The 20,131-nt window shown below is 43.4% G+C and overlaps 1 protein-coding gene across 1 annotated transcript in view; it reads left to right on the top strand.

Annotated features, from left to right (window-relative positions):
• The window catches only part of arhgef12a (Rho guanine nucleotide exchange factor (GEF) 12a), a 66,971-nt gene extending 47,746 nt beyond the window's left edge, over positions 1 to 19,225 (top strand). Inside the window, exons 18-40 of the mRNA XM_083637866.1 lie at positions 6 to 38; positions 660 to 774; positions 896 to 1,001; positions 1,166 to 1,369; positions 1,450 to 1,573; positions 1,667 to 1,699; positions 1,806 to 1,960; positions 3,843 to 3,989; positions 4,396 to 4,481; positions 5,954 to 6,079; positions 7,744 to 7,858; positions 13,027 to 13,127; positions 13,368 to 13,445; positions 13,624 to 13,699; positions 13,856 to 14,020; positions 14,711 to 14,798; positions 14,896 to 14,973; positions 15,072 to 15,166; positions 15,459 to 15,659; positions 15,793 to 16,017; positions 16,592 to 16,821; positions 16,972 to 17,047; positions 17,461 to 19,225. Coding sequence (XP_083493992.1) covers positions 6 to 38; positions 660 to 774; positions 896 to 1,001; positions 1,166 to 1,369; positions 1,450 to 1,573; positions 1,667 to 1,699; positions 1,806 to 1,960; positions 3,843 to 3,989; positions 4,396 to 4,481; positions 5,954 to 6,079; positions 7,744 to 7,858; positions 13,027 to 13,127; positions 13,368 to 13,445; positions 13,624 to 13,699; positions 13,856 to 14,020; positions 14,711 to 14,798; positions 14,896 to 14,973; positions 15,072 to 15,166; positions 15,459 to 15,659; positions 15,793 to 16,017; positions 16,592 to 16,821; positions 16,972 to 17,047; positions 17,461 to 17,471 — 2,668 coding nt within the window. The 3' untranslated portion in view covers positions 17,472 to 19,225. The remainder of the gene's footprint in view (positions 1 to 5; positions 39 to 659; positions 775 to 895; positions 1,002 to 1,165; positions 1,370 to 1,449; positions 1,574 to 1,666; positions 1,700 to 1,805; positions 1,961 to 3,842; positions 3,990 to 4,395; positions 4,482 to 5,953; positions 6,080 to 7,743; positions 7,859 to 13,026; positions 13,128 to 13,367; positions 13,446 to 13,623; positions 13,700 to 13,855; positions 14,021 to 14,710; positions 14,799 to 14,895; positions 14,974 to 15,071; positions 15,167 to 15,458; positions 15,660 to 15,792; positions 16,018 to 16,591; positions 16,822 to 16,971; positions 17,048 to 17,460) is intronic.
• The last annotated feature ends 906 nt before the right edge of the window (positions 19,226 to 20,131 follow it).

Raw genomic sequence — 20,131 nt, 5'->3', positions numbered from 1 at the left:
TATAGGTTGACAACTCAGACCACAGAGGAAGAGAAATGGTAAGCATACTGACATTGAGGAACATTTGGATTGAGCTGAAGAGCATTCTCAAAGGAGATGCTTTAGGGCTACAAGGACTGCCATGGCATTTCTAACCATCTGTGTCTTTATTGCACGTACAGGCAGTGTCTCCCCACATTCAAAAAGAATCAGTGGGGTTCTTTTTGTGTCACTGCATGTTTTTCTATTATTTGATTCTGTTAAATTGATTTGATGCAGCTGTCATTTTACAAAAAATATTGGGCAGCTATATTAATTATGGCTAGTGGTGGTGGTGGTTTGGATCATTGAAGTATGATCAATGGTTTGACGTTTAGACCAAGCCTATTGTGTCGTCCAAACCCTGTTTCACACCACGAGAATTTCACAAATAAAGAACTGTGGCAGTCTCTTAAAAAATGTCTCCACTTCCCATTATGGTTTTATTAATGCATGCAAAATTGTGCCTGATTGAAGCAGCCTCATTTCAAATGCCATATGGTCACAGCATATCCCAGATGGTTTGGACTGGTATGACATATGGTACAAGTAAACATTATGGGCACTTGCTCTTTAAGCTCTCTTTGAAATATAGCATTCTGTTGGCTGAAATAATGTGTTGTCTCTTTGTCTTATGTTAGCACTACTATGCAGTATGTCATCTTTACATACATGAAGCACCTTGGTGTGAGGGTCAAGGAACCACGCAGCCTGGAACCCAAACGAGTCCGGATCAACTTCCTTCCCAAGATCAAGGTACTGATTATCCGTCTTTCCCTTATATCTCACTCTCTCCCCCCCATTAGTTTTTCTTTCCCTGGCTTCATCAGCCCACCCATCAGACACTTTCACCTCTCCTGTCTTTGATGACCTTCAGAAAAGCATCAAGATGGAGAAGGAGGGAGAAGAGAAGGTGAAGAAACCTAGATTTCCCAGTATCCTTGTCCCTCAGCGACGGCCCAGCCGTGTTGAAGCTGCATCAGGTGAGTTCAGGATAAGCTACAATGATGAATAACACTACTTCTAAAGCTTTTATCGTTTCACCTAGAATGGTTGTCATCCACCAGTAACATCTAGTGCCCACTTTTGTTTATGAGGTTGTGACATGTCTCTCCCTCTCTCTCTCTCTCTCTCTCCCTCTATGCAGTGGGGAAAGCCCTGGATGGGCGCCCTAGGCCTCAGAAACAGTTGTCTCAGCCTACGCTGGGGGCCAATGAGCACCTGGAGGGTGGTCGTCTGAGGGGCAGCCAGTCCAGCGAGGGCTCCGAACTCACACACTCCATGTCTCTCAACACCTCGCCACCAAACAGCGCCACCTATAGCTCAGATGCTAGCAGAGACACAGATATGGGTGAGCCACTGAGCCAGTTGAACAGATCAGTGTATGAGAATGAGAAAGCAGTGGGTTCTAACTTCTACCTTCTCCCTCAGTTGGGACTCCAACCTCAGGCCCCTCCAGGCTAAGTGATGGCCTTCAGTCTGACCCTCTGGATGGCTCGCCCTTGGACCTTTACGTTCTGGACCAACTGCAGGAGGAGGACAGAGAAAATGACAGGTACATCCATAGTCAATTAGCTATTACGCTATTGCTTGCCATTGCATGATAGCATATTATTTATCACTGATTTTTCTGTCCCGGTTTTTGCAGAGTCCCCGAGGGAACGCCAAAGGCCATAAGAAGGTGAGGATCTTGTCATTTCTAACTGAAGTCCATTTGTCAAATAAGAATGGATGGAATTTTTCATTAGCCAGATGAAAAGCTAACCCATGCTTTGTGTCTTGCCTAGGCTTGAAGGGCTGGGTCCTGCAGATGTCCAGAGTGAAGATGACCAGGGAACAGACTCGGAGCATGACCCCCTGATGAACTGGCAGCAGCTGGTGAGCCGAGAGGTCCTCGCCGGTCTGAGGCCTCATGAAATCAAGAGGCAGGAGGTCATCAATGGTGAGGAGAAGGTTTCCATTTCACATAGTATGAGGTTTGACAACAAATTACAGACGCATTTATATCTTTATGCCTCCGCCGGCGATAGCCGTGGCCATGTATAATTGACTCATTTTAACACGTTCACTGCCAATGACGTATTAATCCGTCAAAAAAAATCCAACGGTTGACTGCCAATGACGTATTAATACGTCAAAAAAAAAATTTTTTTTTTTTTGACCGTGGGATGTGCATCTAACCCTTTTACATCTCTTATATAAATATTGGAGCCACCGAACGTTTACAACCCATTCCACCGACCCACTAAGTGGCGACAGTGCTCTCCTGACTAGAGGAAGGCAAGCAAAAAGCAGTGTGAGGAAGCCATTCTCATGAAAATGGATTGGCGAAAACGCTTTCGTTTTCGCGCTGATTGCTGGCCGTGCGGGATTGCAAATTTGCATAATAGATTACGGGTGGAACACACTTTGAAACACGCAGCATAAATATGACCAGAATCGCAAAAGCTTCATCAAAGCTCTCAACCGAAACTCCAAGAAACGAGCGAGCCCATCCAGACTTGGCCAGCGGCTGCCAGCAGACAGGCACAGCAGCAGCAAAGCAGTGAGCCTGGTGACGCGAGGTTACAGCAGCAACAGAAACGAGCTTGTGACACGCCCGCTGCAGCCAAGAAGAACACACACGGAGGGAGGAGTTTGAAGGAGAGGGGTGTTTCCTGCTGTTATGGAGGAAATGACTGTTCAAAACTATTGTTTAGATGTCTGACGTCTTACTGATGCCAAAAATGAATGGTTAAAGTGACTGTTCTATCGAATTTCACAAAAAGCCGTTTATCTCAGAATAAATTTTCAGACGCTGAAACCATGCTGTATTCAACTGCTAATGCTTACATAACTACTAACTCTACAAACTAACTCTTTTAGACAGAGAAAGCACACATTCTATTAGTTCTTTTGAGATATTGTGTGTTCACAAAATCCTAACAGAAACGAATCCTCGGCTCTTGAAAGATGAGCCAGAATCCTCAAAAAAAAAACTTGGCAGAAGCTAACTACAGTATTGAAAAACGGCTGGCAGTGAATGTGTTAACACACATTTCAGAAAAATCACTCTTCACGATGTGCCTTTGTGCCCTGGCATGTGGCCTTGTGCCCTAAAAAAAATTAAAATGTGCGATGGCAAAGGCCAAATGGCTTTGCCCCTAAAATGATGAAATTCCCATCCTGGTGAAGACACAGGAAAGGGTGAAGAGAGATGCAGCAGCATAGTAGCTCGGATCCCAGCAAACTTGCAATCACAAGTACCGTAAATTCCGGACTATAAGCCGCACCTTTTTTCCCGTTTTTTGGCCTTTTTTGGCCCCTGCGGCTTATATAACGGTGCGGCTTATCTATGGATTTTTTCAAAAAAAAAAAAAAAAAAATCTCTCTTTTTTAGCACTCTTTCTAACTATAAATCCACTTCTGTTTTAATTTCCTCTCTTGCCCTCTTTTCACCACACTGTATGACACTGTATGACACTGTATGACACTGTATGACACTGTGTGCACTGTAAATAACAACACAGGTGGTGTTGTGTTATGTTGTTTTGTTGAAATGTTAATAAATGGGAGCATTACATATGGTAATTAAACATTAAAACACAATAAAAAAAAATAAAAAAAAATACCATTAAAACACCTGCGGCTTATAGTCCGGTGCGGCTTATATAAGAAAAAAATAGTCAACTTTGAAGGTGCGGCTTATACACCGGTGCGCCTTATAGTCCGGAATTTACGGTAGATCTTTTTTGCACTAACTGTTTGGGCCACTAGTGTGCCATGTGAACGCCTAAAGTGAGCCTTGCATTAAGCTGTTTACACGGGTTTGTCTGTGTTTCCAGAGCTCTTTTGCACAGAGCGAGCCCATGTGCGGATGCTGAGAGTTCTGGACCATGTCTTCTTCCAGAAGCTTTCCAAAGAGAACATCCTGCCCGCTGCTGACATCAAGAACATCTTCACCAACCTGGAAGAGATTCTACAGCTGCATGGTAGAGCGCGACACACAGATACACACATGTCACACACACACACACACACAAACTGAAATCTATCAAAGATACTCAACAGTGCATGATTGGTCTTGGGTCGTGGTTGGGAACCAATGAAAGAGCCTCAAACTTAAATACTACATAAGGTATACTACATAAAGGCATAAATACTTTAGGTGCTAATAATTGAAATAAAGTTGAAAGTGAAAATATCTGAATAAAAGTAAAGGACAATACAGAAACTTAACAGTGTGCATGGCTGCATGCACATAAGACCCTCAGCCATTTCATGTCCTATTCTTCATCTCTCTGTTATCTCTCACACATGTGCACACACACACACACACACACACACACACACACACACACATTGAGTGAGCATTGGTGTCTCTCCTTTGAATTTCAGTTACAATATGGGAGCAAATGGCAGCCATTCGGAAGAGAAATGAGTCTTCGGTAATTGATCAGATAGGAGATGACTTGCTCTCCTGGGTGAGTACAATTCTGAGGCAGAAATTGTATTTCCCCTTTGAAACATTCCCTTCTATTGAATACATTTCAAGATGACTGATGTGGTCGGAAAAACTGTACTGTGCACAAAGGAATGGAAAATGTTGCCTGAAATTGCTTTACAGTGCCGGAAAAAAAAAGTTATGTTGATATGAGATTGCCTCTCTCAGCCCCAGATCTGTTTGTTTCTACATATCTTATATGCTGTATGTATAAGATGATGCTTAAGGATTGCATATGTGGTAGTAGGTGAGAGCTCATTAATGAATACCAGTGTTTCCCATACATAAAGGAATTTGTGGCGGGCCGCCACAATAATATTTTGACCGCCACAATAAGATGTTGACCCAAAAAAAAAAAAAAAAAAAAAAATTTTTTACAGTGCACCTGAACGCAACATGCAAGATATCCGCTGAATAAGTGTCCAATAAATGTTCATGTCATTCTGGCCAATACTTCTGTTATAGCATTTCAGTCTGGAATATGGAATATCTTTCAATAATCTATGATTTAGCTGCTAAATTGTCAAATACCGCCATCTGCTTGCTACCCAGGCACTTATGTATGTACTTAACCTAACTAACTATCCGGTGTGCACAACACTGTCAGCCTAAACTCCGGCTGACACCCCAAAAACCTACAATCCGCTACAGAAAAATGTATATTGTTTGTTTATTAACTGGCCCCTCACCTTCTATCATTTCACGAAAGTGGCAAAGCAAGTTGAGTATCCCTGACCTATACGGAGAAATTTAGTTTGTCATTGTAAACCCACAGCACAGTAATGATGACATGTTCTTCATAGATCTAGCCTTTTAATTTTGCTCTTAAGCTTTCTCAAAGTACACCAAATTCATGCATTTTACTTTAAAATGTTTAAAAATATCTTGCGGGGGGGCATGCCCCCGCACCCCCCTAGGGGGTCTGCCGTCCCCCACCACAAATTCACAAAATCCTGTGGGAAACACTGAATACTGTAACATAAAACCATTAAACCCCAAAGACAAAAACTTGATTATGGCCCAAAAGTAGCAAGGAACGATTATCTCAGTGAAACCAAGATGAGAAAATGGAATCCCATTCTCCAGTAAGTGGTTCTATCATACAGTGGCCTAAATTTGTCTGACATCTCCACATCTCCATATCATGTGTGATACATTAGATTCGAGGTAGCCTCATAGTCAGCTTGCAAACCCTGCCTAAATGGCAGTATGGGGGGATAAGTAGGGTAAACGGCCCCCTAGGGCGGTGAGCATTGATCTAGTCTACATTTAAGCATACGCTGTCTTTGCTATGGAGGACATAAGCCCGGCCCCCTTCTGGGAGTTGCTGCTCATTGTAGTGGTTAAATACTAGACATTTCCCTGGCAACTAGCCCTGACCCAGATTGACTGACTAACTGCTTGTGTCTGTCCATGCCCGCTCTGTCCTATCTTGGATTGGATGGTTTATAGTTCAGTGGTGGAGAAGAGGAAAAGATCAAGCAGGCTGTGGGGACGTTCTGCAGTAACCAGCCGTTTGCTCTGGAGATCATCAAGACCAAGCAGAAGAAGGATTCACGCTTCACTTCCTTCATCCAGGTAAGAATATGCTCAACAGGCAGCATGTACATGCTTCATATATGTAACATGATAATCACAATGCTGTACATACTTCATATATGTAACATGGTCATCATAGTACTGTACGTACTTCATATATGTAACATGATCATCACAATACTGTACATACTTCATTATGTAACATGATCATCACAGTACTGTGCATCATATATGTAACATGATAATCATAGTACTGTACATACTTCATTATGTAACATGATCATCACAGTACTGTACATATATGTAACATGGTCATCATAGTACTGTACATACTTCATATATGTAACATGATAATCATAGTACTGTACATACTTCATTATGTAACATGATCACCACAGTACTGTACATCATATATGTAACATGATAATCATAGTACTGTACATACTTCATTATGTAACATGATCATCACAGTACTGTACATCATATAATATATGATGTACAGTACTGTGATGATCATGTTACATAATATATAACATGATAATCACAATACTGTACATCATATGTAACATGATCATCATACTACTGTACATCATATGTAACATGATCATCATAGTACTGTACATCATATGTAACATGATCATCACAGTACTGTACATACTTCATATATGTAACATGCTCACCACAGTACTGTACATACTTCATAGGTAACATGATCATCACAGTACTGTACATACTTCATTATGTAACATGATCATCATAGTACTGTGGTGTACATCATATATGTAACATGATCATCACAGTACTGTACATACATCATATATGTAACATGATCATCATAGTACTGTGGTGTACATCATATATGTAACATGATCATCACAGTACTGTACATACCAGCTCTAACCATGCTTTATTGTTGCCTGGTGTTCTTAGAGTGCTAATAATGGCAGCATGGGAAAAGATAAATAAAGTAAATTAAACCATTCATTGCTAATGCTGCACAATAACTCTGAAGCACTGCAGCCATCTCAGCTGGCAGGAGTTATAGTTTGTTTTTAAATATTTATTCTGTGCGGCTACTAGAGCTTTGGGAATTTATTGATAGTGGATTTTTTTATGGCTTCTGTTGGTGACTGACTACAGCTAGACAACGACATGCTGGGAGGGTACAGAAGCAATACAATTAGTCTAAATTAATTGAGCAAAAACACTTTTATCTTTGACTCACATATTGAAATAATCCTGTTGTATAATTAGACCAACTCGTACTACTGCTGTATAACCCACAGTTGGGCCTATGGCCTCATTCCAATGATTGTAGTACAGCCCTTCCATTAATTGATATTATTGATTTAATGCAAATGCAACAAAAGCACAATCAAACTTGTAAGAGTATAGTTAGGTTTAAACAGTATAGATTGGGCTGATTAGAGAAAATTAGTTATCTAGTCTAGTCTAGTTATCTACTGCACTGAATATGAAGTAAAGTTAGCATTACATGTAGAGGAATATAAAAAAGGAATATATAGAGGTACGGTATATATTCAGGGGAATACAGCTGAAATGCCACTTCCCTAGATAAAGGCCAAACCCATTTACTGCAGCTCAGAGTAACTACTGGGAAGTGAACAACACATACTGTACTTATTACATCTTCGCCATTTGTGTTAAGAGCGTAACAAAGCTGTATTTGTATTGGTTTGCAGGAGGCAGAGAGTAACAGACAGTGTCGCAGGCTGCAGCTGAAGGACATCATCCCTGTAGAAATGCAGAGGCTCACCAAGTACCCCTTGCTGCTAGACAACATTGCCAAGTGCACAGGTACTGTAGTGTCGTCTTATCTAATCAAATATCCTTAGCCACTCGGTTGTCACTTTATCTTTACTTTACTTTAAGTTTGAACAAATTTGAAATGACACACAATCCGTTCGAATATATTCAAAGTTGATGACCCCCACCCACCCTGGCAGACGATGAATTTTTGTAGCCGCTGCTATACCGTTTTCCACCACAAGGTGAGTGCGCTGCTGCAATGATCGTTACATATTGACAACAGGAGGACAGCTCTGCATCAGAGGTGAACACCAGCAGGCTAGGATACGACAGCACAGAGGCAGGCGACTCAAACAGTATCACTGCCAATATTGAATTGTGCAAAACAAGTAATGTTACAGATGTGATGAATTCAACTAGCTGGCAGAAAACTGAAAAAATTACTGATGGATAGATTTGTGTCCACTGTGTTTTGGAACGTCCGTTGTTAGAGATATAGAAACAGTCAGCAGCCTATCTTTGCTCATAACGGAGCTACTTCATAGAATCAAGCGAGTTGAATTCACAGTTAAACACTGGGCTGAAAATAGGAAAGAATGTGTAGTTTCTTCTTTCTCGACATTTCACAACACAACCTCAGCTCTGCGCTCAGAATAAACTGCTTCTCGCTAATAGTGCTTCTCCTAAGTATGCTTGATAGTCGCTCACGCGTCCCGGTTGAGTGGAGTTTGCCATTTTTCATTTGCTACATTTTGAATTCTAACAGGTCATTACAGTTCAAATCCCCCCCCTCCCTCCCTCCCACACACACACACACACACACATTTGAACGAACGTTTGAATTTTGAATAAAAAGTGACAGCCCTATTAGCCACAGGTGGAGATAACTGGCAGTAATCTATGCACATGGTAATCACTGAATGTCCACAAAGTTGTTCCAGTGCAAACATTTGTCGATTTACTATCCTTGAGCAGGGTCTTGATTGAAATAATGATTCAAAATAAGTGAATAAACAAAGAATTTGGAACGTTCATGTTGATCAAATAGAACAAAAAATCATGGTAGGGATCATATTTGTGATTAATAGTGCCTGCCAGTCACTACCCATGGCCCAGGACTACGTGTGTCATGTAGCAACCAGGTGGCCTCATGCAACTCAAGCCCATTCGAGGAAACTGTCTTTCAACAGCCCAAGTTTGGCACTGATGACATCATCACTGATGACATCATCACTGTTATCATTCCTGACTGAATGAATGACTCACCTTCTCTTGACCACACACTGCGCAGGCAGCGCATGTGGTAAAAAAACCTCTTCTTGCACAAAACCTTGGAAGTCCAATGCACTCTGTCACGAATATATATTCAATATATATTTAGTCATTGATGGACACTGTTGCAGGGGTAGAAATTGTGCTCTACCTTTCACAGGACAATGTCTAACCGCTATCATCCTCACTCTTGCAACTCTTACATCCACAAATGCACCATTACATAGTGCCCTATAACTGTACTGACCTGACTAATGATGGCAGGCTGCTCCTAGTGGACCAGATCATCACACACGCTCTGTGCTCACAGCAGTGTGTAACTGATAGCCATGTCTTTCCCTTCCACTACTGGGCCTTCGTTGTGTCTGCTGCGTCTCGGGGACTGGAGGAATTCGAGAGCAGCCAGAGCAGAGGACAACCAGCACTGTTTCTGGATAGGGGGTGTTGTCTGGTGGCCTACCTAGCTTGCTTGTCATTGTCTGTTTCTGGATTGGGGCGTTGCCCGGTGGCCTACCTAGCTTGCTTGTCATTGTCATTTAGACAGAATTAACTGCCATTGTCCAAAGTTTGAAGTGCACTGCAGAAAGACCTTTATCTATCCTATGATCTTAGATTTAAAGAGGTACTGGACACTAACATGTTTTTTTTATTATGCAAAACATATACAATGACTGTATCTATAAATTAACAGACAAAATAAATTAAGGTGTAACCATTCAAATAAAAAATGTAACTACTTAGTAAACAATATAGACAAAAAATGCATACAAATAGATTGAGAGATATTGTTTTTACAGCATTAGAGTGGTGAAAATAGAGAGACCATTCAGATAGTCATTCAGTCATGTGGGATGGGAGATTCTCCATGTAGTCGAGAAAAGGCTGCCATGTTTGAGAGGAAAGATGTAGTAGGTAGGTTATCTCTTCCAGAGGGATGCAGCTCCATTTCATCGCTATACATTTGTTTTAGCAATGACCAGCAGGGTTTCTGTAAGCTTGATGGAATGACTGTGTGTACGCCGGTTAGAATTTGAGAAGTTTCCCAAAAGGCATACCTCAGGATCCACTTGAAAAAGCAATACCATGGATGGTTGATAAAGCATCACAGATCCCCTCCCAGAAACCTTGTAGCCAGGTGGAATGAAGGAAGGTGCCCCCTACTAGACCACATCTAAAACAAAGGGGTGAGAGATTAGAATTCAAACATGTTTGAGCTGTAATTTAAAGCATATGATTGCTGGTGTTAATGACATTGACACCAAATTCATATATAGAAAAAGAAAAAAGAAAAGAAATACATTTCATGGGTTGAAAATCTCTAAAATCTTTATCTTTATTGTTTATTTGACAGGGACAATGCACAATAAATATATTGCACCAGAAATAGCTATTAGCTAATTTGCATCTGTAGTAATGGCGTGACATGTCATCAGCTGTGTGAAATCATCCCTGAAAAGGCGGGGCAAAGCAATCAATCAATCAACTTTATTCATGTCCCAGAAGGGCGATTTGGTTTACATCAGGCAGTAGTGGTTTTAAATTCACATTATTACTAATTTGAAAAGTAATAAAGGCACACTTCAATATTATACAATACATATACATTTGTTGCAATATGTACAGATTCCAAAAGACCATCTACTCCCTGCTGCCAGTCGCAGCGTGCGCTGCGCCCTTTGCAACTAGCTCATCAACAAACGCAATAGGCTGCCGTAACATACAGCACCAGTTTTGGATGTGTCAGAGGAAAAAAAGTTCCCCTCCCCGGACCCTGCAATAATTTTGTCGATTGCGTTGAGAGACCAGCTTAATATCCATATAATCCATATTTGTAGTTTCGAAGAGACAAGTGCAAGATTGGCTCCGGGTAGCAAGCAGAGGGATAGGGAGAGGGTAGGGAGAGATAGGGAGAGAGGGAGAAAAGCGACCGCCTTCGCTGAGAGCTGAGCAAGAAATGCTGACGTAGATTCACCATTTGGGACTAATCTACGTCATGAAGTTTCTATTTTAAAAAAATCTCCCCCAGCCGCCGCACTTATTTTCAAATGCTGATCAAATCACGGGCGTTTACGCAATTTTTTTTGCTAGCCTTGCTAACCTGCCTTGCACCTTTCATTACATTTTCCACCAAGAAGTATATTCCTACCGACTTGACACTTTTTACCCATTTGACCCATTTTATCCCCGATTAGTGCTCGTCTGGTCCCTGGCGGGGTACAGCTGCTGACTGCTCATCTTTTTTTTTTTTTTTTACCTTTTATTTATACAAGGGGAGTCTTACTGAGAGCAATGCTCTCTTTTTCAGGAGTGCCCTGTTCACATTCACACACACATTCATACCTGGAAGCTGACCAGTACAACCACAGTCTGATCTGCTGGTCCCTGAGCAGCTCCACTGGAGAAGCTGGGCTTAAGTGCCTTGCACAAGGGCAACTCAGTGGTGGTAATGAGGGAGGGGGGGGGAGTCCGGGGTCTCGGAACTTGGGGAAGCGAGTGCGCTCCAGGCATAGGGTGAAGGTGTCTCTCTGCAGCCGCCCTGAACTGAGTACGACTGACCTGCAGATGGCTGTGTTTGACATATTGAAAGGAGCACAAGTTTGTTGTTTACTTCTGTAATAATGTCAAGGATTCCCTCTCCGTACACAACCACTGGTCACTGCTTCACTTATCTCACTGTGCTAACACAGCTCCAGTGCTAACTCAAGGACCCCGAGTAGACCGTCTGAATGCCTAACTCAAAATAACATTCACTCACATTCATATTACAACAACTTATTTTGTCAGAATAAACGGACATCGCCTCCAAAGATATCAAAGATGTGTGGGCCTCTTTACAACACAACACAACACATGTTAGACTCAACCGGTTACACTCCCCTCCTCAGCCCCATTCCCTGCTTTGTGTTCATCAGAGTGATGGCCTGTGGGTAGAAACAGTCTTTGTGTGTGGTGGTTTTGGCGTACAGTGCTCTGTAGCGCCTGCCGGAGGGGAGGAGGTCAAACAGATCATGGCCAGGGTGAGCGGGTCAGTGATGATCTTTCCTGCCCTTTTCTTGACTCTGGAGGAGTACAAGTCTTGGATGGAGGGCAGGTTGGCACCAGTGATTTTCTCTGCAGTCCTGACTGTTCATTGTGGTCTGTGCCTGTCCAGTTTGGTGGTGGCAGACCCATACCAGATACTAGTGGAGTTGCAGAAGACAGGCTGGATGATGGCAGTGTAGAACTGTATCAGCAGCTCCTGAGGCAGTTTGTACTTCCCTGAGCTGGCGTAGGAAGTACAATTTCCGTTGAGCCTTCTTGATGGCGCTGCCTACGTTGGCCTCCCACTTCAGTTCTTGGGAGATTATGGATCCCAGGAACTTGTAGGAGTCCACCGTAGACAGAGTGCTTATGGATATGGTGGGGGGGGGGCAGTGCTATGAGTTAATTAATTCCCCATGGAAATTAATTTACTCATATTACATGCAACCACAGAAGCACGATGCAAGAATAATAATGCCTCCTTTGCATTTCTACTCTAAATGCGATATGATGGAAAAATCAAATCCAGCTCCTGAGGTAGAAGAAAAGAGGCAGAGACGAGAAGCAATTGCAGTCTTATTGGAGCAGGGCTGTGCCTGGCATCATGCCAAGCCTTAGTGAATTACCCAGACAAATGGAGAGATTATCATCTTAACGGCCCTGGAGTGCTAATGCACATTTTGGGAAATGTCGCCCCCGTTATTTGCTCCATAATTTCAGTCTTGGCTGGGGTTTTGGGTTCACAGCGAGCGAACGCACTAACGATAAAGTATAACCAGCTATTATGGGAACATAATGCTGCCTCGGCTTTATCATAACTTCTGAGAATCATGGTGTGTTAATGGACGGAGGGAAATACCAATTTGCCGGACGCCCCTGCAGAGGCTTTACTTCATGTCGGATGTCATCATCATATCTTTCAGATAATGCCGTGGAGAAGGACAAGGTGAAGCTGGCAGGAGAATGCTGTCGAAAGATCCTCAATCACGTCAACCAGGCTGTGAAGGAGTCTGAGGACAAGCAGGTGTGTGATATTCCTCCCCTCACTCTTTTGCAAAGCTCCGCCATCCTGTTTTTCTTGTTCACCTCTGTCCGTGTTTCATAGCGTTGCCGAGCTTTTTCTGTCTCTCCCTCCTCACCAGCATCACCTTTTGGCCTCACCCTTTCTCCTCTTTTACTACATTTCATACTTTACACCAACTTATTTATAGAGCACTTAGTCATCCCTCTTCCTCTTGTCTGTCTCTCTCCCTTCTTCCTCCAGAGGTTGGAGGACTATCAGAGAAGATTGGACCTCTCCTCTCTGAAGCAGACCGATAACCCTGTGATCCTGGAGCTCAAGGTGACAATTATCTACATGGCACTTTTGGCCCCAGTTAAAGCATGCTGACTGACTGCCCACCCACGTTTGAAATATCTGCTAGGTGGGCAAATGGTGCGCTGCAAGGGAATGAACCAGTAGCAGTTTCTTATGATACTAGATCTTTTCTCCAATTTATTCCCTATTCCACTTTCATCAGAACCTGGATCTAACCAAGAAAACGATGGTGCACGAGGGACCGCTGTCATGGAAAGTTAACAGGGACAAGACTATCGGTTCGTAATTAGGGCAATATATAAGAGTTTGGTTATTTATCGCCAGCTCTGCATGTATTAAACAATTGGATTCTGGTTGAAAAACCAATTGAATGTCCTACAATAAACTCAGTGTTCAAAGGTGTCAGATGATATCTTCTCTCTGTCTCCTTTCAGAGTTGTACACACTCCTCCTGGAGGACATCCTGGTTCTGCTCCAGAAACAGGACGAGCGTCTGATCCTGAAGTGCCACAGCAAGAACCTGGCAGCCGCCGACGCCAAACATATCTTCAGCCCAGTCATCAAACTCAACACTGTTCTGGTGCGATCTGTGGCCACAGGTCAGTTAACGGCCAGTGTCTTGTAACAGAAGTGAAATGCACTTTTTGTCTTCTGCATTTTATACAAATGTCTTAACAATGACCTAATGAGTTAGATTAGTCTCGCTGGCCAGCCTCCCCTCCCTTCCGTCCGAGGAGTCTGGCGCCGCGGAAACAGGCAACTGGGATAAGCCCTCCCCTGCTCGACAGCTGCTCTCCCATTGGAGCGACTGTTTCAGTGGCAGCCGGATGTCCGCTCCCGGCTTATTACAAACTCTGTCATTGGCTCCGACCATGTCAATCAGAGCGGCTTCCGCTCCCTCCTCCCTGTGTGTCGCTGTAAATATTGCCCTGCCGCCTCAGTGGAAACAACAACGCTAACTAGCTAGCAAGCTAACGGCAGAAACCTACACGCTGAAAACGGCAAATTGGATTGTTGGAAACTATTTTCCAAGGGCACTGCCGCTAAGCGCCGCCCATCGCAATCCCACTATGGAGACCTGCGGCGCCAGACTCCTCGGACGGAAGGGAGAGGAGGCTGGCCAGCGAGACCACCGTTCGATCAAATCACAGACCCTCACCATACTGTAAAACCGCGAGGCGTACGGCACAGAGTACGATTCCAGGAAGTCTGTGGCTTTTCATCCATAGCAGAATATTGACAAAGCTTAATCAAATCTTTCCTCATCTGTCCCTTCTGTCTCCTCCCAGACCTCAAGTCATTCTTCGTCCTTTCCATGTCAGACAACGGTCCCCAGATCTATGAGCTGATGGCACCCACAGTCTCCGATCAGAGGACGTGAGTCCAGATAACCTTTACAATATTTATTTCATAAATACTTTAATCTGGGCCCTAGTTGGTTAATGATCGGATGATTGTTCTTTTCCTTTACAAGGTGGCAACGTCTAATCACCCAGAGAGCTGATGCCATGAAAGTGAAACCTCACAGTGTCATACCGTTACCTCAGACTGAGTATGTTGCTTCATCCTCTTTATGATGTGATTAATCACACGATTCATGATTGTTGAGCTTGTTAATTATTATCGTTAATTTCTGTGTCTTTGTGCCAGTGGGGAGAGAGACGGTGTGGAGATCATTACCGCAGGTGTATCCAGACTGAGTAAAGACCCAGACCGCACTTCCACGGGCAGCACCCAGTCTACAGGTAACAGAAGGCACTTACATCAAATGAGCGTTCATCTTATACTATACTACTAATACCTATAGTATTTGTTTAGTAAGCACACCCTGCCCCAGGGGTTCCCAAACGTTTCCATGCCACGGCCGCCAAATAGCATTAGCCTTTGGCCGCGGCCCCCCCCCCCCCCCCCTATTTCAAGATGTCTTTAAAAACCCATTTTCCATCAATTTGCTGAGGCTCCCCCTGGCGGCCCCCACTTTGAAAACCACTGCCCTACTCAGCCGTGCAGTTCATCCTGCTAATTGTACCTCCCCAGATAAAGAGAGCAGTCCAGCCCCGAGGAGTGTGATGCAGAGCTCTCTTCCAGGTAATAACCCATTTGAAGGAGTGAAGGCAGAGGAGGAGGAGGAGGAAGGTTTTGTGGACCCAGAACTTCCTTACCAAGTGACTGAGGATGGGAGCGAAGGAGACTCCTTTAGCCTGTTTCCCTCCAGGGCAGACGAAGCACTGAAGACATGTAAGCAAACACCGTGGACGTTTCTTTATACACTTTGCCGACCCCCACCATACTGGCTGTGGGATTTATGTGTACAGTATTATATATTTACACTGTACATAATTAATACTTGACCCCTCCCCCTGTCCCTCAGTGGCAGCATTAAAGCACATGTTGGTGACCCAGCTGATGTCCCAGGAGGCCAGTGAGCGTGCCCAGCGCTCCTCAGGGGCCCGTCTCCTCAGGACCACGTCTCTGCGGACCCCCGTGGACAGCCGCGCACGGGTCATGGTCCACAACGGCTCCGAGAGGACGGAGGACCCGGCTCAGGACCTGGGCTCTGGAGACACGGGCTTCTTCGACTCCCCCGAAGATTATGGTGAGGCTGGTTTGAAACATTTGGGAGCACACAGGGAGGAAAGTTCACATTGTACAAAAATTCAAGTTCAAGTCAAAAGTTTGGACACACCACATTGTTAGTTTTTTTTCTTTTTCTTCTATTGTCCACATTTTAGAATAACAGAAAAGACATCAAAATGATGAAATATCAAGAAAGTGTTCAATCAAAACGATCTTACATTCTTTAAAGTATCCACCCTTTTCCTTGATGGAAAGGCAAAGCCTTTGGAAAGACATTCACACACTATTTATACTTGTCTATTTATACTTGTCTAGAACAAATTTCAAACATCTACGCATAAGCCTTTCGATAAAAATGGCTTTAAGATTATGAAAAACATAGTATATTCAATCAGGTGTGTCCTAACCTTTGAAGGGTAGTGTATGTATTTAATATACACTGTAGTTTTGAATTGACTGGACTTGTGGCTATCTTGACTTGGACAACATGTATTTTATAATGAAGTGTGCATCGTAAGGTCTGGTCAATGTTCCTCGCTGATCCTGAACTCTTCCCATGCAAATTGTACTGAAAAGCTCACTGATTCTCTCAGCAGGATACCTGGTCCTGGAGGGTTATGGTGGCCCAGGGGAGAGTAGCACAGATGATGACATCTTGGCGGCGACCACGAGGAAGCAGCTGAGCACCTCACGAGGCTGCGCCGCCGATTCTGGGATCAATTTGAGGTTTTCTTCAACATCGCAGGCCGGCAGCCTCTCCTCTTTCAGCAGACAGGTCCTGTCTCACCTGAGAAGCCTGCAGGCCAACCTCAACCATCTGAAGGTAACTTTCATGCATTCACTGTCCACTCCCAGACGTGCACGCACGCACGCACGCACACACACACACACACACACACAGAGAGTGGCTATTTATATTGTATTGCCTGATCTTTGAACTGACATTGTGGTGTTTCTCGTTTTTCTTTTGCAGGACGTTGAGGCCAAGTATAATAATCTAATAGGCCAAAGGCCAGACAGGTCAGCAACAGACACGGATGGAAACAAAGGTAGGTTGGTTCATACTCAGCGTCAATATATGAATCACTAATGCAACTTTCAGACCAACGACCAGGGTCGGGCCAGGGTTACTTGACCCATGTAATGTTCAACCCGTCTTTGGTCAATTCACAACAAGTCAGTGAACACAGGTGAATTCTGCTCACAGACACACGGACACTTCTCATTCTTATAGTAACAGACGTTTACATGGGCTGGCCGTGCCCCCATTCATAACCAATGAGATTTGTTTGTCCCGGGGTGGTGCCATTCACACTGAAATCTTGTGCGACCCAACAGGGGTCAACCTTTTCAAAGACAAAATAAACCTGGGAATACCCCTGGTTGGACCTCGGGCTGGAAGGGTTATTACTGTGGCGATGAGTGTCCATGTTTCTGATCCCAGACGTGTATTTTTCCCCAGATAAGAGATAGTGGAAATCCATGCCCAGGCCTTTGACTCTGGTCCCAAAGAGGAAGTACCGACTACTAGTGTGTTCCTACTTCCTGTGTCCTGGACTTCCTGGACGTCCTCTATAAGCTTGTCCTCTCACTGCTGAGCCCCTCCCTCCATCGCCGTCACCCACGGTTGCCACAGAGAACGAGAGACTGAGCATGAGCAGAGACGGTTGGAGGGAGGAGGAGTCTTTTTTTGATGCCCCTCCCCCTCCATCAGCACAAGGCAATCAGGGAAGTGGGATTGCCCCAAACCCCGCCCCTTCATCCATTCTAACACCCCAGTCTCCCCCCCACCCTTCCCTGCAAGAAAGAGAACTTATACCAAAATGTACAAAGATGTGTGTTTAGAATATATATATATGAAACACAAAACAAGAAAAGGAAAATTTTTAAGATAATGTATTAAGATTTTTTTTTTATCCCAAGATGTATTTATTTTCTTTCTTTTCATTTTTTAAAAAAGTGTTTCCCACAATTTTGCTTGCATGCTTTTTGGCCATGGTGTTGTGACCTTTCCAGCTGCTTTATCCTGCTTCAAGACACACCGGGGTTGTGTGAGTGTGAGTGCACACCAGCATCCTTAGCACGCTAGCTTAACCCTGATGAAATGGCAGGAGTGTATTCAGACTGAGAGAGGCCCGAGTTGCACTGGTTACAGATAGATCCTAATGTGTTTAAACTCTAGAAACGTGTTCAAGTCTAGAATTTCAGATCAATTCTAGGAGTGGTGTTAACTAGAATGAAGAGTCTGAAGGCTCTGATCTGGTCCTGTTGCATTTCTATACCTGGCATTTCTGTGCTGCCTCCTTTCTTCCTTCTTCCTCCTCCTCTCACTGCCTCTCCTCTACTGCCCTTCTCCTTAGACCCCTCCTCTTCCTGTAAACACACTTTTGCGTGTCGCCCTCTTCCTGTCCCCCACTGCCTTTCATGCTTACTTATCCCCACTCTATATGTCATGCTTTCCCCCTCTTTCTCATTATGCTTCTCGGTATCTTGCCTGGTTTCCCCCTTTCTCCTTACAAGGAGCGGTCATTCTCTTTCTGTATTGGCTCCAGACAACAGTGCTGCTTCTTCTGCTACTGCTGGTGATGCTGATCATCTTGACCGCCTGATAATAACGTCACGAAGTTCAACATAATTATACTGTACAATGATCAAGTTGGAAGGCTATGCATAACTTTAATAAATAAATGGTGCCATGACACATTTCAAAAAAGGAAACCCTTGCCTCAATTTTTCTTTTTCTTTTACCTTATGCATATTGTGCCCTTATATAGTGTTTAATATATCAAATTATTTCCCAGGAACATTTGCTACATGTTGTCAGGCTGCTACATTTTCACTTTCTCATCATGATTAAGATCCTGAAGGTCACATGGGCATTGGTGATTGTAGATCAGCTTCTACACATTTTGTTGTAGGAGTTATTTGTTAGCCTTTGCTTTTTGTGCAAAGTACTCAACCAATAATTTTTTTTCAATATACTCGCTCCATTTGTACCTTTTGGATTACAATGGCCAAAAAAAAAACATTCCGCATTTTATTTTATATTGTATGTTGCTCAGAAATCATCCTGCAGTTCCATTTGGAGAGGAGTAACTGGTTTGACACGGTCTATTGGTCACAATGTATCTTGTGCTGTATGTGCCACTCTTCTGTCTTAAAGTGTGTCCGATGGTATAAATCTCTCATTTGATGAGATGGCTGCACCATGCCTATATTTTCTTGATTCCTGGTGATTAAAGTGATTCTTATTTCTTGTTAACTGTGCTGATATCATGCATCTTAATTTAGGTTTGATGCATCAGAGTGGATTTCCCATCATAACCCAAACTGACATTTCAACAAAAGTTAAATAATCTCCTGATATATTGTGATAATAGCCTTTTCGAGATTTGTTTTCTGTACATGTTTCCATTTTCATCCATGGTCATTAAAGTTCGACTTGACAACATTAATTGTAAAGTTAGCTTCTTGAAATATCAGAAACTGAACTCCAATGCCATACACAGAATAAGGGAAGCATCTATTCCAGGATGTGCTGGAGTGTTAACCTCTGATGATTCTAATGTTGATTGATCGCTGGAGGGAAAGTGTCTTGCTCGCGCCCACCAGGCAGGTCAAAGTGTAGGTTCATCCTCCCTGCAGCTGGGAGGGACTCTGTGCTTTGCTCACAAACACAGTTGAACCTCGGTCAACCATTGAATGATAATATGCTCTCGAGCCACTTGGCCACCCTGTCATCCCCATTAGTATTTAATGGACTGTCTTGACTTCATTAGTGACTCTGAAAGGACAATGACGTTCAAAACCTATGAGCATAAAGAGGAAATCTGAGGCACAAATATGAAATGTTAAGTATAATTTTGGCCCTGAGGCTATTGAACTGAAATGAAAAAGGGGAGAACACTTTGACAACATAGACATTTTAACTTGATACTTTGAGTTACACTTCATGCATTTCCTTTTCATCTTAACATAATGAAGCACTTTTGGAGTGTCAAGAAGGTTAATGCTTTTTATTAAAGCAGCCATCTGAGAGGTTTGACAGAAGACAACCGGAGGTGATGCTCATCACCAGTAGGTGGCAAACTTTCACCATCTAACAGCGAGTTGTGAAGACCCACCCTGAAACC

The sequence above is a fragment of the Poromitra crassiceps genome (genome assembly GCF_964638095.1).
Source record: "Poromitra crassiceps genome assembly, chromosome: 5".
Lineage (NCBI taxonomy): Eukaryota > Metazoa > Chordata > Actinopteri > Beryciformes > Melamphaidae > Poromitra > Poromitra crassiceps.
Note: the sequence above shows the minus strand (reverse complement) of the source record. Positions and strands in the feature narration are given on the sequence as shown.